The 15,278-nt window shown below is 55.2% G+C and overlaps 1 protein-coding gene and 2 non-coding genes across 5 annotated transcripts in view; all 3 read right to left on the reverse strand.

Annotated features, from left to right (window-relative positions):
• Nucleotides 1-12,503, reverse strand: part of PLXDC1 (plexin domain containing 1) — a 65,745-nt gene extending 53,242 nt beyond the window's left edge. For all 3 annotated transcript variants that reach the window (XM_060133918.1, XM_060133917.1, XM_060133916.1), the window contains exons 1-2: nt 12,352-12,503; nt 3,092-3,273 (exon numbers count right to left, since the gene is read on the reverse strand). In XM_060133918.1, the coding sequence (XP_059989901.1) occupies nt 3,092-3,273; nt 12,352-12,427 (258 nt within the window). In that variant the 5' untranslated portion in view covers nt 12,428-12,503. The remainder of the gene's footprint in view (nt 1-3,091; nt 3,274-12,351) is intronic.
• Nucleotides 12,504-14,441: 1,938 nt separating this feature from the next.
• TRNAC-GCA (transfer RNA cysteine (anticodon GCA)) lies at nt 14,442-14,513 on the reverse strand. Its single transcript has one exon. It is a non-coding gene; the product is annotated as a tRNA-Cys (tRNA).
• A 659-nt stretch (nt 14,514-15,172) lies between these two features.
• On the reverse strand, nt 15,173-15,244 carry TRNAC-GCA (transfer RNA cysteine (anticodon GCA)). The gene has a single exon. It is a non-coding gene; the product is annotated as a tRNA-Cys (tRNA).
• Nucleotides 15,245-15,278: the final 34 nt, after the last annotated feature.

Genomic DNA, 15,278 nt, shown 5'->3' on the forward strand with positions numbered 1-15,278 from the left:
TGGAAAGAAAGAGAGAGAGAGAGAGAGAGAGAGAGAGAGAGAGAGAGAGAGAGAAAGGGAGGGAGGGAGGGAGGGAGGAAGGAAGGAAGGAAGGAAGGGAGGGAGGAAGGGAGGGAGGAAGAAAAGAAATGATGCAGGAAAAAATATTAAAATTCTAAAAATATCCTTAGAGAGAGAAGCTATTACATCCATGACACAAGAACAATGGGAGACTATGTTTTTAAGAAATGATCAGAAAAGAATAAACAGCTCCTGGAAATGAAAAATATGAAAGTAGAAAAAAAATCGGTAACATTAAGAAAATAAGGTTGAGAATATCTCCCAGAAAGTGGATCAACAACAACAATTACAAGCAAACTAACAAATAGACAACAAAAAATGCAAAGGGATAGAAACAGAAGAGAGAAGAAAGTTTGGGGATCAATCCCCGAAATGGACATCTAATTGAGGAGTCTGGTAGAAAGAGGAGAGTACATAGAGAAAAGATGATCAAAGCAATAAAACAAGAAGACCTTCCAGAACTGGCGAATATAAGTCTCTGGGTTGAAACAGTCCATCAAGTGTCCAGCGCAGTGAGAGAGAAAGAGCCCAAACAGGCACTTTCAGAATGCTGGGGTTAAGGGAACACCCCTGAAAGCTTCCAGAGGCGGAGAAAGCAGGCATCTACAGAGATCGGGCGTAAGCGCATCAGACCTCTCAACGGTGACATCAGAAGCCAGAAGACCATGTGAGATGCCTGCAAACTTGGGAAGGAAAATTATTTTTAATATAGAATTCTATATTCAGCCAAACCATCAATCAAGTGTGAGGATACAATAAAGGCATTTTCAGATGTGCAAGTTCTCCTCTTCTGTAACCTTTCTCAGAAAGCTAAACAAACAAGGGAATGAAGTGGGAAAGAAAAGACATAGGGTCAAAAAAAAAAAAAAAAAAGACACAGGGTCAAGAGAACAGGGTGCCCAGCAAGGAGAGAGATAAGGGAGTTCCAGGATGAAGGAGAGGGAGGTCCCGGGATGGCTGTGGGCAGGTAGGCGAGCACCCAGCCAGGTTGGAGAAGGATGACGACGGCTGAGAGGTTTCCAAAAAAAACCCCCCAAAAACAAAAACTGACAGGTTTGGCCACACCAAAAATTATATTTAAGGCCAATGGATGTTTAAGAATATATAGCAGTGGACTTCCCTGGTGGCTCAGTGGTTAAGAATCCGCCTGCCAACGCAGGGGACACAGGTTTGAGCCCTGGTCCAGGAAGATCCCACATGCCGCAGAGCATCTAAGCCTGTGCGCCACAACTACTGAGCCTGCGCTCTAGAGCCCACGAGCCACAGCTACTAAACCTGCGTGCCACAACTACTGAAGCTCGCATGCCTCGAGCCTGTGCTTCGCAACAAGAGAAGCCACTGTAATGAGAAGCCCGCACACCACAACGAAGGGTAGCCCCCGCTCGCCACAACTAGATAAAGCCCACACGCAGCAACGGAGACCCAGTGCAGCCAAGAAGTAATTAATTAAGAAAAAAAAAGAATATATAGCCATGGTAAGTACAAAAAACTAAGAAAGTAGGTGGGGATTGGGGGCAAGAAAGGCAAAAATGATGCAAGAAAGTAAACAGTGATATTACCCTGATTGGATTAGTGGTGAACAATATTTACCTGATTACAATAAAAAGCAGAGCATATGGATTTAACAGTTGTATTGAGAGCGTTAAACCATGCTTGGGGGAGTAGATAAAAGGCATATAAAAGGCACTCTTCATCTACACAACAGGCAACCAACAGATAATGTCTAAATGGATTTATCGACAGGTAGCAGTGTAAGCAAATTACTTAGAAATATGGAGATGACCTCCAGGAGAAGGTGCCCAAAGTGACACCTTCTGAGAGAGGGGTGGGCAGGTCCGGAGGAGAGGGGCGGACTGATGTGTTTTGTTTTCTGATTTTAGCACTATTTGGCCCTTTTTTTTTTTTTTTTTTTTTTTTTGCTGTACGCGGGCCTCTCACTATTGTGGCCTCTCCCATTGCGGAGCACAGGCTCCAGACGCGCGGGCCCAGCCACTCCGCGTGGGATCTTCCCGGACCGGGGCACGAACCCGTGTCCCCTGCATCGGCAGGCGGACTCTCAACCGCTGCGCCACCAGGGAAGCCCTATTTGGCCTTTTTGACTGCATGCGCTTCTTGCATTTAAAAAATTAGTTCCTAACATAAAATAAAGAAATGCCAAGAAGCCCATCCTCTTGTTGTTTCTCTTTTCATAGTTTTTCTGCATCCTGAGAATCCATCCTCTTCACCGGCAGCCGTGCGCGTCTCCACACACAGCCATGGGCACATTCACACTCACACGGTCTCTCTCACACACACACACACACACACACACACACTCATCTCAGACACAGCAGCTCACGGTGACAGACACACAGGCAAATGTACATAATACACAATAACCCTCAGACATACACATGATTACAGATTCTCCCACAGACACAGAGGCCCCCATGAGCCTCCCAGGTAGCCAGCTGGGGAGCAGGGCTGGCTCTACAAGGGGCCAGTTCCTCCCTGCATTGCCACCCCCAGAACTGCCCCAGGCAGAGGAGGTTTTCTCCTGCAGCATCACCCTAACTGCTTCCTCCACTCGGAGCGCCCTCCCCGGAGGCTGAGCAACCAGAGCCTCTGTACCATGAACCCTCTGGAGCCGCATGGTCTGTAGATGGTGCAGAAATGAGGTCGGGGTGGGGCCAGAGCTGGCAGCCGGCTGTGCCTAATAATGCCACCTTCATTCAGCTTCTAGTGGAGGCCCTAAGAAGCGGAAGAGTCCAGTGTCAGGAACCCTGCGGACATGCTGTGCATCCTTGAGCAAGTCACTTCACCTCTCTGGGTCCACAAGGAGGTAGGCAAGCCTATGAAGCTCTGAGAGGCCAAGATCTTATGACCCAGGCTTGACCCCGCTTCCATCCCCTCTCCCGGGAGCCCTGTCTCCACACCGACGTCCAGGCCCAACCCCAAAGGATACACTTGTGTGTCTGACAAGTGTACATGGGGCACCTGGGGGCCCCCCCACTGCCAATTCCCTCCCGCTCCATGTCCCTCCAGCACTTACCACCACCCTGGTCCCGTTATCCGGCAGTGTGTCAATGGCCAGGGTGCCCCCACCCAGGTCCCGGCTCAGCTGAGTCCTGTCCGGCTCCGACACCTGGCCAGGGATCTCTCGGGCTCTCCGATTCCAGCCCTGCACGGTGGTCCCCTGGACGGCCGCTCCAGAGCCTCGGCCTGCATCCTGACCTGGGAGAACGGGACAGAAAGTTGAGTCCTGACAGTCAGCATGAAGGCCCTGGAGGGGGACCAGCCTGCTTACTCTGCAGAAGCCCTGATTCCCATGCCGTCATTGACTCTGGGGACACTGACATTCAGGGCCGGAGATACCCAGCATGCACTGAGCTCCACCCACACACTTTGCACAGGAAACACTTTAGCCCTCACTCCAGCCCTCCACCGTAGGTATGATGCTCTCCATTTTGCAGACAGGAATCAGCAGCTCACAGAGGTTAAAGAAGGTCATACAGCAGGTAGGGATGGAGATAAGTTTCCCTTATCTGCCCCCAAAGGGATGATTATTCTCAACTTCACTGGAATCATCTGGGGAGTTTTAAAAATTCCTGCTGTCTGAGTTCCACCCCAGAGATTCTGATATAATTGGTCTGCGGTGTGGCCTGTGCGTGTGGATCCTTAAATGACCCCCCGGAGAGCTTTTGAGAAGACCTGGACCTTACACGGCAGACAAGGGTGAGAACAATTGCTCTGGAACATTCCAAACCAGTTCCCTATTTCTCTACCACAAGTGGCACACAATCTCACCTTCCAGGGACTAGAAGCCAGAGAGCAGAGTTCTTTTAGTTCAGGGCTTCTCATCCTTGGTACTACTGACATTTTGGACTGGGTAATTCTTTGTTGTGGAGGACTGTCCTATGCATTGCAGGATTTTTTAGCAGCATCCCTGGCCTCTACCCTCTAGATGCCAGTAGCACCTCCTCCCAGGTTGTGACAGTTGAAGATGTCTCCATAGCGGGGACCTCTGTTTAGTCTCATCACTACCTTCAAACCCCTTGGGCAAGTCACTTTCCCCATGAAACAAGGAGCTTAGACACCATCAATGATGGCAAATAGATTTCATCTCAAAAGCCATCTCCAATCGATTAGTGACAGCCAGGAGCACTCTAATTGTGAAGAATTCTGAGGTTCCATTTGTGTTTAGCAGGAAAGGTTGTCATGATCAATTAGTAATGTCTGCTGTGGGCACAGGATTGGAGAGTGGCTGCACACAGGCCATCTAGCAGCCGTTCCTCGACTTGATGCTCTCTCCAGTTCCCTCTAGGTCATTAAATTTATTCCAAATGACATAGAAACCATGCTTTGCCATTTCAGAAAGATTTATGCCCCCAAAGATGTGTCTTATACGGTCTCTCCAATTGCCACACCTACTATGGACGTGTATATGGGACACAGACCACCAGACGGGTGGAGGTGGCATTCCCTGTGATCTCCATCAGTTTCAGGCCTGCACTGTGTCAGATGCCCTTCTCCACCTCGACCTGCCCCACCCCCTCCCCAGAGCTCCTGGATGGAGCCCTCTCTCCTAGAGCATCTGCTGGTGGTCTAACTGTGCCTGTCTCCCTGGTAGACTTGAGTTCCCACAGGACCCTCCCACCTTCCGTAAATGTGTATCCTCGGTGCCTCGCAAACAGTAGGTGCTCAATCACTGCATAATTGAGGACACTTTACTGGGGGTAACTTGGGAGCCATCAGAACAGAGGCTGAGAAAAGGCTTGCCCAGGACCAGGCCTGGGACCGGGGCCAGGACCCTGCTGTGGGGCTCTGGTTTGTCATTAGACATTTTATCCAATTAAGTCATTCTTGGCTGCTGGTGCCTGCTGGATCCTTGCCGGCCCCCTCTCACTCCCCTGCCCCTAATCGCAACCAGATGCTCTGGAAAAGATGGAGAGAGGGTGGTCTCCAGACCCCTTCCCCAAGATGTCCACTGGCTGAGATGGACCTGAGCCCAGTGCTGGGAAGGCAGCCTGCCTGTGGCCCAGACCCCAAGCCAGGGCTGTCTTGCCGCTCTCGGGTGGGGCCCACAGCTGCCCCTGGTGGCAGAACTACTTGTGCTGGGCTGGTCTGCCCAGCTCCCTGGGTCCTCCTGCAAGCAGCCCTCAGGCCTGGGCAGGACCCAGAACAGGAAAGGAGCATGTGCAGAGCAAAGAGAGGAGCTCAGCTGGCCCAGAAAGGGTTGCTGGGGATCTGCAGGCATCACAGTCCTGCAACCGAGAGAGGAGGGAGCCTGGATGGTGGGGGCCTGAGGCCTGGGGAGAGGGCAGGGAGAGGGGCCTAGCCAGAGCTGGGGCCAGGGAGGGCACACCTGCCACCGCAACCTGTGTGACCTTGGACCCATCAGTTTACCTCTCTAAGCCTCAGTTTCCTCATCACGAACATGGGGATGAAATCATGCCTGTGGCACAGGCCACCGTGAGCATCAAGGAAGAAAAAGAAATGAGAAGGTTTTGTAAACAAGGAGGGGCTTCCCTGGTGGCGCAGTGGTTAAGAATCCGCCTGCCAATGCAGGGGACACAGGTTCGAGCCCTGGTCCGGGAAGATCCCACGTGCCGCAGAGCGTGCGCCACAACTACTGAGCCTGCGCTCTAGAGCCCGCGAGCCACAACTACGGAAGCCCACGTGCCTAGAGCTCGTGCTCCGCAATAAGAGAAGCCACCGCACGTGGACCACAGGGAAGAATAGCCCCTGCTCACCTCAACCAGAGAAAGCCCGCATGCAGCAAAGAAGACCCAACGCAGTCAAAAATTAATTAATTAATTAATTAATTATTTTAAAAAGTTAATGATATAAACAGGGATGCTCAGGGTCAGAGGCAAAGTGTCCAGGAGGGAGACAGGGGCGCGGGACAGAGAGGGAGGTTGCCGAGGAACCTTGCCCTACTCTGTCCTAACCCTGAATCTTGCCCTCCCAACCCCCGACACCCTGCCCCCTCCCAGTTGGCTAGGATGGGACACCCCTTCCGCCTGCAGAAGGAGCCAACATGGCTGGTTGCTCACGTGTGTGTGTTGGGGCCCACATGCACACACACACTTGCCTGAAGGCCTGGGCCCTCCTCCTGCAGGCTCACACACATGTTACACACCTATCCAACCCTCAGCCACCCCCTGCTCTGCCTTCTGCCTTGCCCTGGAGAGCTCCCTCTTCCCAGCAAGAAGCTTCCAGAGCATACGCTAGTCATGGATTCATCCATTCCACCACCCATGGCCCTAAGTGGCATACAGTCTAGTGGGATGTCACAATAGTGACAGTAATGACAAAAATAACAGCTGACTTTTAGAGAATGGTTACTCTGTGCCGGTACTATTCCAAGGGCTTTAAACCCACTAACTCATTGAACCCTCACAGTCACCCTATGAGAGAGGTGCTAGTTTTAGATCTATTTTACAAATTGGGAAACCTAGGCACGAAGACATTAAGGAATCTCCCCAGGTCACACAACTAGTCCAGGACAGGAATTGCACTCAGGCACAGAAAAAGTGCAGTACAAGAGGTGACCGGCAATGCCAGGCTGCGTCCTAAGGTGCAGGGGCAGCCCCAGGGCAGAATGCACTGGGTGCCGTTGGGTCCGAACCTGGGAGCTTCTCTGGCAGACTGTAGCCCCTGGAATGTAGGGGGACGGCCCAGTGGTAGTGCCCCAACCCTCTTCTGGTGCCCCTGCCCTGCTCCAGGGCAAAAAGCAACAGGCTGACTTCACAAGGCCTGGTCACACAATCCCAGCGCCTGGGCCAAGCCACCTTCATCCCATGCATCACACAAGCTTGCCATTCCAGCCTCATGGCCACCACTCAGTCCTGGCCACCGTCACCTCTTTCCTGGTGGCAACTTCAGCCCCCACCCTTAATGCCCTTGGGCCAGTCTCCCACACGCCTGCCAGAGCATCCTGTCCAGAGGACAAACTTCGTTCCATCTCCCCCATGCTCCCCGCTCGCCATGACCCTTCGGCTGAAAGCCCAGCTCCTCCACTCAGCACTTGAGCCCCTTCATGACGGGATTCCTGCTGGCTCTCCAGCCTCCCATCTTCCTAAAGCCCTTTGCAGGACGCAGCCCTACTCTCCCTGGCCACGAGGCTTCACACATGCAATTTTCTCATCCTAGATCACTCTGCTCCATAAATAAATCTTTCTCCTGATGAGCTCTTGCTCATCCTTCAAGTCTCATGAGACGTCACTTCTTCCCAGTGCCTCCTCTGACATTTCTGCCCCTCACCCCAAATGCTACATGCACCGTCCCAGCCCTGATCCTGACATATTGCTGCTACCTGTGCCACCACAGGCTCTAGGTGCCTGACATAGAGCAGATGCTCATCAAACACACATAGATGATGGAAGGAAGGAAGGAGGGAGGAAGGGAGGGAGGGAGGGAGGGAGGGAGGGAGGGAGGGAGGGAAGGAGGGAGGAAAGGAGGGAGGGAGGGAGGAAGGGAGGAAGGGAGGGAGGGAGGGAGGAAGGGAGGGAGGGAGGGAGGGAGGGAGGGAGGAAGGAAGGGAGGAAGGGAGGGAGGGAGGGAGGAAGGGAGGGAGGGAGGGAGGGAAGGAGGGAGGGAGGAAGGAAGGAAGGGAGTGAGGGAGGGAGGGAGGAAGGGAGGGAGGAAGGAAGGAAGGGAGGGAGGGAGGGAGGGAGGGAGGGAGGGAGGAAGGGAGGGAGGGAGGGAGGAAGGGAGGAAGGAAGGAAGGAAAGGAGGGAGGGAGGAAGGGAGGGAGGGAGGGAGGGAGGAAGGGAGGAAGGGAGGGAGGGAGGAAGGGAGGAAGGGAGGGAGGGAGGGAGGAAGGGAGGGAGGGAGGGAGGGAGGGAAGGAGGGAGGGAGGAAGGAAGGAAGGGAGGGAGGGAGGGAGGGAGGAAGGGAGGGAGGAAGGAAGGAAGGGAGGGAGGGAGGGAGGGAGGAAGGGAGGGAGGGAGGGAGGGAGGGAGGAAGGGAGGGAGGGAGGGAGGAAGGGAGGAAGGAAGGAAAGGAGGGAGGGAGGGAGGGAGGGAGGGAGGGAGGGAGGAAGGGAGGAAGGGAGGGAGGGAGGAAGGGAGGAAGGGAGGGAGGGAGGGAGGAAGGGAGGGAGGGAGGGAGGGAGGGAAGGAGGGAGGGAGGAAGGAAGGAAGGGAGGGAGGGAGGGAGGGAGGAAGGGAGGGAGGAAGGAAGGAAGGGAGGGAGGGAGGGAGGGAGGAAGGAAGGGAGGGAGGGAGGGAGGAAGGGAGGAAGGAAGGAAAGGAGGGAGGGAGGGAGGGAGGGAGGGAGGGAGGGAAGGAGGGAGGGAGGGAGGGAGGGAGGGAGGAAGGAAGGGAAGGAGGGAGGGAGGAAGGGAGGGAGGGAGGGAGGGAAGGAGGGAGGGAGGGAGGAAGGGAGGAAGGGAGGGAGGGAGGGAAGAAGGGAGGGAGGGAGGGAGGGAAGGAGGAAGGGAGGGGGAAGGGAGGGAGGGGGGAGGGAGGGAGGGAGGGAGGAAGGGAGGAAGGAAGGAAAGGAGGGAGGGAGGAAGGGAGGCATCCTTAAATGTCCTGAGTACCTGCAACCCACAGGGTTGAAAAGACTCTTCCCTCGTGGCACAGCCTCACCAGAAACCCTCCCTGTAGTATCACAGCAATAAAAGCACAGGTTTGGGGGCTTCCCTGGTGGCACAGTGGTTGGGAGTCTGCCTGCCAATGCAGGGGACACAGGTTCGTGCCCCGGTCCGGGAGGATCCCTCATGCCGCGGAGCGGCTGGGCCTGTGAGCCATGGCTGCTGGGCCCGCGCGTCTGGAGCCTGTGCTCCGCAGCGGGAAGTTATAAAAAAAAAGCACAGGTTTGGAATCAGACAAGCTTGAGACTGCACTTTGAATCTATCGCTTATTGACTATGACTTTGGACAAACTGCATAATCTCTCTAAGCCTCAGTTTCCTCCTCTGGAAAATGGAAATGATAAAACCTATATCGGGCGAGTCATTTTGAGTCTTAAATAAAATAACGGGCACAAAGCACCCAGCAGAGTCCTCCTGCCTTTCCTGGGATTCACGTGAGGAGCAACTTTCTGAGGGGCCCGGGGAAGGCTCCAGACCCTGAGCTGAAATCCTGCCCCTCAGTTACAAAGTCCCCAACTGCACCCTTTCCCCTCCTGCTGGCAGGCAGAAACCCACTGAGGACCCTGATCTGGGGAGAGAGAGGGAGGCATGAGGAAGGGGCAGGGAGAGATGGCCAGTAGCTCAGAAGAAAAGAGGGGAGGAGAGGAGAAGAGAAGAGTTTGCCTCTCTGAGTTTCTCTCAAAGGGACAGACTGGGGTCTGCGACCCCTCTGATTCATTCACTCACTCAGTACATGTTTATTGAGACCCTACTGTGTGCCAGGCACCATGCTGGGTGCTGGGGCAATAACAGGGAACAGGCAGACACAACCCCCGTGCCCATGAAGATTCTAGTCGGGAAAGACACACACAAGATGAGTAATTCAGCAAACGAGACAACGTGAGGCAGTGAGAAGGGCTGTGAGGGAAACAGAAGGACGAGAGGGCTGGGGATTGTTGCTACTCTGGACAGAGCCCTCAGGGTGAGCCTCTCTGAGAGGTGGCCCTTGAGTTGATGGAGACCTGGACAAAGAGAAGCCAGGGGACAGATCCCAGGGGACAGCAGCCTGAGGGTTTTGGGGGATGGCCGCAGGCAGAGTGAGAGCAGGGGTGGAGGTGGGGAGGGGCTGTTCGACGGCCACTGTGAGAAATCTGGATTTCAGTCTCGCTCTGCTTGGAGGTCCCTGGCGAGCAAGGAGGAGGCCGGAAGCAGAGTCATAGCTTCAAGGGGCCCTAGAGGCAATCTGGTCCAAACCTCATTTTATGGATGGGGAAACCAAGGGTCAGAGAAAGGAGGAAGTTGCCAGGGTCACCAGGGGTCGGTGCTGGCCCTGGTCTCCTGACAGCCAGGAAGTCACGTCCAGCTGCCTTTTCCTTCTCTGTCTGCTGTAGGCACTTCCGGTTTCCCCTGGACCAGACCCTGAGTGCCACCACCCCAACGCTCCCCCTGTGCACCCCAGTATCTTCCTGTCTGTCCATCTGTCTGTCTGTCAGCCTCTGCTGGTATCGCCACCTGACTATATCTTTGGGTCATTCATCTTTCTCCTGCTCCCATTTTAATGACAGACGAAGTTTCAAGGCTCCACTAAACAAGCCGATTCATTAAGTGGGAGGGGAGATCTCAGCTTCCTCCTGAGCCCATCCCCACCGCAGCGCGGAAGACTTGGAGCCTTGGGGCTGGATGGCAGCACCCCTCAGGTCCAGCTCCCAGCTGCCCTTTCATCATCACCAGGGCTCCACCACCATTCGGAGCAACCCTCCCCCAGAATGTCCCACCCCACATCTCTTCTCCCCAGAAGACATTCCTCTGCCTCCACACAGGGCCCCCCTCAAATCCAGCCTTCCCTTGTGAAAAAAGCACAGCACTGGGAGTAACAGCTGCCCCCGCTGGCTTCTTAGAGCTTCCTTAGGTCTAACCAATCTCTCTTGCTGCATAGAAAGTCCATTTCTCCTGGCTGAATGTCTGTCAAAGCCGAGGAGACAGGGTGTCCTCTACTGAGAGATGTGATTCAAATCTGTCTGCCCCCTCTTTTTGACCTCCCAGGGTATCTACTCTTCCAACCCAACTCTGAAGAGGCAGCCCTCAGCCAGGCCTGGGTCTGGCCCCCATGGCCCAGCACATCCTTGTTTCCTCCCAATGCCTCCTTCCCCAACCCTCTCCATGGTTCTCCCAACTCAGTCAGGTTCAGAGCCGTCTCTCATCCACCCAGTCACATCCTAAGTTCAGAAGATGCCACCAGGTTAGGTTTGCAAAGGACCTCAAAAATTGACCTGTCCAACCCATTCCTTTTTATATTGAGATCTAAAAAATTGTTTTCAATTACCCCATACACATCCTAACAAATCTGAAAAGGAAAGACAAACATTAAAAAAGAAAAAAGATCTCTCATAATCCCACCACCAAGAGTTAAAAATTTTGCCCACAGCCTCACTTTATAAGGGAAGAAATAGGCCCAGAGAAGGAAAGTAACTTGCTCGAGGTCACACAGCAAGTGAGATGCTGGGACTAGAAACCAAGTCTCTGGCCACTCTCTGCGTGGTCTCTCTGAAAACTGGTGGCTCTTCACCAGCAGCCTCTCGCCATATCAGTCTCCACTGTCCTCTGCCCACACCCTCCTTCTCAACAGGGACCCAGGCCTGTCTCAGCTACATTCAGGGATCATTAAAGTCAAGCACACTGTCACTGACGCTTTGCCTGATGACAGCACACCCCTGAGACACAGCAGCCCAACTACAGCATCACTGTTGCCAAACCCTCCACCTGCTCCATCCATCTGGGGGACATGCATGCCAATGAGGCATGGAGTACTATCTTCCCAATTCTCTCTGTCAAGAGGCTTGACTGCAATTACCCACCCCCCCAACCCCAGAGAAGTTCTACGTACATGAGGAGGAAAGAGGAGAATGTAAAATTACTTGTTGAAAAATGCTTCTCCTTTTATAACAGGAGGGACTCAAGGTAGATCTCAGAAAGGACTTCCACGTGACAGCGATGATTGTAGAGAACTGCTGTGAGGAAGAGGAGTGTGCAAGATAGGACACCCCCACCCCCCAATCTAGAGCCAGAGAAGCTAAAGGCCAAGGACCACCAGGGCAGAGCAGAGCAGGAGTGACAGGAGGACCCTGGAGGCTGGGGGTGGGGGAGCGGCAAGTTGCTTCCTTCTGGGCCCTGCTCCCCAAGTACCAAACGGAGAGAGGAAGGCGTCAGGCCCGTAGTGCCCTTGTTGGAGGAAAGATGCTGGTTCTCCTCCATCCTCCTGGCTGCTCCCACCCAGCCCCCAGCCTGGGTCAGCTTGGGAGTGGGGGCAGGGAAAAGAAAAAGGAGGCAGAACTGGGACAGAAGGCACCCCAGACTCCGCATCTCATCAGAATTCAGCCTCATTCGGTGTGACCAGGGGTCCCTATGTCTCGCCCACTGCCCCCTTTGGGGCCAGAGCCCACTGCCTTATAGATCCCCCTCTACTAGGGTCCCTCCAGTGTCCTTCCAGGAGGGAAGGAGAGCTCGGGGCATCAGTGTCCGACGCTTCCTCCCTCACTCATACACCCTGTGTGTTTAGAAAAGTGGGGTCCCTGTCCACCTGCCACAGTCCACAGGGCGCCCGGCCTCCCGCAGACACGACCCCCCGGCGCCCCAAACATCGCCAGCATGCCGGTACCTGCCCATGCCCACACCCGCCTACCTGCCCCCCGACCCCCGCCCCGATCCACCTCAGCCAACTCCGGCCAGTCCTACCTGCTCCGGGCTGGGGGCTCAGCCCCCGGGCAGCCTCCCTGAGCACCAGCACGAGGAGCCAGAGCTCGGCCCGCATGGTGGGGGCCAGGGCCCGCCCCCGGCCCGCAGCTGCCCCGGCCGGGCTCTGGCGGCGCGGTCCCCCGGGCTGGCAGGCGGAGGGGTGGGCGGCGGAGCGGCAGCGGGGCGCGAGGCCGGCGAGAGCGGCGAGAGCGGCGAGAGCGGCGAGAGCGGCGAGAGCGGCGAAAGCGGCGGAGCGCCAGCGGGCGGCGAGCGAGCAGCGCGGCCTCCCGGAGCCGGGACCGGGGAGGGGGCGGGGCGGGGGGGCGCGGCGCCTCCAGAGCTCGCCCTGAGGCTTCCCCAGCCCTCCCAGCCCTGCCCGAGCGCTCCCCGAGAGCTTCCGCGGCCGCTCCCTAGGCGGGGGGAGGGGGGGCAGCGGACGCAGGAGGGGGACAGGGCGGGGGACCCTCGGGCTGGAAGAACCCCCGAAGAGCACCAGCTACCCCCACACCGCACCTTAGCTCCTGCCTCCCTTCCCCTCCTGACTCCCTGGGGGAAAGCGGTGGAGAAAAGGCTCGAGAGGCCAGACCTCTTCCTCGGACCATGAGCTCCTACCACCCACCCCCCGACCCAGCTCCACCAGGCTTCCCGACTTTCTGGGCTGTTCCACGGAGTTGTGTGGGTTTCTGATGCCCACCCCCACCCCAGAATCTCCCCTTGCAGCAGAGGCCTGAATTCCACGCCCTCCCGTGGCTCCTCTCCACTTTATCCCACCCCCATCCCCCATTGCCAGCAGACAGTTGCCTTGTCCCCATTGTCTTGCCCCCCAGCCCAGCAGACATGGAGGGCCTGGCTCACCCCTACTTTGAAATAACCTGGACCCCTTCCCACCCCCAGGAGGTAACCGAGGCCACCCTCCTCTCCGGGGACCCCAGGCCTCCTCAGGGCCCGACCCAGTCAATCTTCAAAGCCAGTCCCAGAGCAAGGAAATGTCTCACCCCAACTGCCACCACGTTATAGCAGGCTCTGGGGATAGATTCCCCCCCCCCTTTTTTTTCCTACCACAACAGAATAAAATACCTGCAATTTAGGCTATTTAATAGACGGCAGGGAATCAGGTCAGGACACGGAGGTGCCTCTTCCCTCCCCGACCTACTTCGTACGACAGCAAGAAACTCGAGCGCTGGATGGAGGGAGATAGAGGGGCGAGGGGGGCGCCCTGACATATACGGGGCTGCGGTCCTAAAGACTCTCTAATCTTTCAGAATCCCAGTTCCTCCTTCCTCGGGACCCAGGGTCCCAGAAGCGACCTCCTCCAGTCCTAAGGCCTCTATTCAATTACAATGGGACAAGGCAAGGCCCATCTGTAAGTTCTTCTTCTTGTCTCATTTAAATTGCTATTTTGCCTTCTCTCAGGATCAAAAAGACTGCTGCTTCCAGCTGTAGCTTCTTGCTGCCCTCTAGTGGGCACATGACGAGCCGCAACGCGCCTGTTCTGCGGTTTTCCTCACTTTTCTGGTCCTGGCCTGGAGCTGCCCGCGACCTCCTATACTCCAGCCGGGCAGGTTCACAAGTCTTTGCCCCTGCCTTCCGAGAGGTCAAAGTGAGAGGTCCCAGGACGAAATTCCAGCTCCGGCACTGATTTCTTTGTACATTCCCCCGTCCGGGATGCCCCGCGGTCTGTTTTAAAAGGTCTCTTAATAAGAACTCAGGCTGAAACAGCAACTTGGAAATAATTAGAAGCAAACGACCTGTAATTTTTTTTAATGTAAGCTTCTAGAACTTGAGTGTACATCAGAATCACCTGGAGGGCTTATTAAAACATAGATTTCTGGGGCCACTCCCAAGCTCAATAGAGATAGGGACGAGAATCCGCATTTCTAACACGTTCCCAGGTGGTGGTGCTGTTCTCGGTACCACATTTCGAGAGCCACTGCTCTAGAATTCCTGTATTTCGTACTCTCGCCGCTCCTCATCTGCCCAAAATAGAGGTGGCGAAGGAAATGTCAACACAAAATTGTGGAAGGAAAAAAAAAGCTGTAAAGAAAATTGTTGCCAGAGAATCAGAGTCCGGTGCCTTTAAAAAGGCGCTGAGGGGGCACCCGGATTTGAACCGGGGACCTCTTGATCTGCAGTCAAATGCTCTACCACTGAGCTATACCCCCTCTTGTGGCAACGCTAGGCAGATGACTTGTTAGTGCTTCTCTAGCGCAGGCGCTGTGCTGGACGCAAGAACAGAGGTGAGGTCCAATGTTTACAAGAGATGGAGAGAAAATGAATCTCAAGAGATTACTCATCTGGGTGCAGGGTTTGTTTCCTGAAGCTCTGAACTAAAGAATTCTAATGATGTAAGAAACTTGCAGTTTGAGAATGTGGGAGGGGAAGTCCCTAGAGATTCCACACTTCAGGGGCCTTCCTTTGGGCCTGGGTGCCCCTTTCCTGCCCTGCTAGAGTTCCCTTAGCGTTTCTCTTGGCGCCCACTTCTCCATCCTACACGCTCTCGTAGACTCCTCTCGGCCTTCCTTCCCTAGCCCGAGCCCGGCCCTTAGAGACTCAGCTTCTCTTGTTCCCAACAGCAATCGGGGTCCCCGGGCAGGGCCACCTGCGGGTGCTCCCGCTTCCACCCTACCATTACGAGAGTGGGCCTTTGTACAATCCACCAGCAGACTGAGGACACGATCTGGCAGGGCCGGGGACTCCACTCCACCCACGCCCGACTGCAAAACGGGTCAGCAGTGCTGGAGGATCCTTCCCCTCGCGTTTGTAAGTAAACTTCAACGTGTGCATTGCAAGACCAAGAAAACGCGAAAAGTCTCGCACAGAGAGGGGGCACCCGGATTTGAACCGGGGACCTCTTGATCTGCAGTCAAATGCTCTGCCACTGAGCTATACCCCCATCCTCCTGCTACCCTCCAGTGAGAATGAATTTC

Source organism: Lagenorhynchus albirostris, chromosome 20 (genome assembly GCF_949774975.1).
Source record: "Lagenorhynchus albirostris chromosome 20, mLagAlb1.1, whole genome shotgun sequence".
Classification (NCBI taxonomy): domain Eukaryota; kingdom Metazoa; phylum Chordata; class Mammalia; order Artiodactyla; family Delphinidae; genus Lagenorhynchus; species Lagenorhynchus albirostris.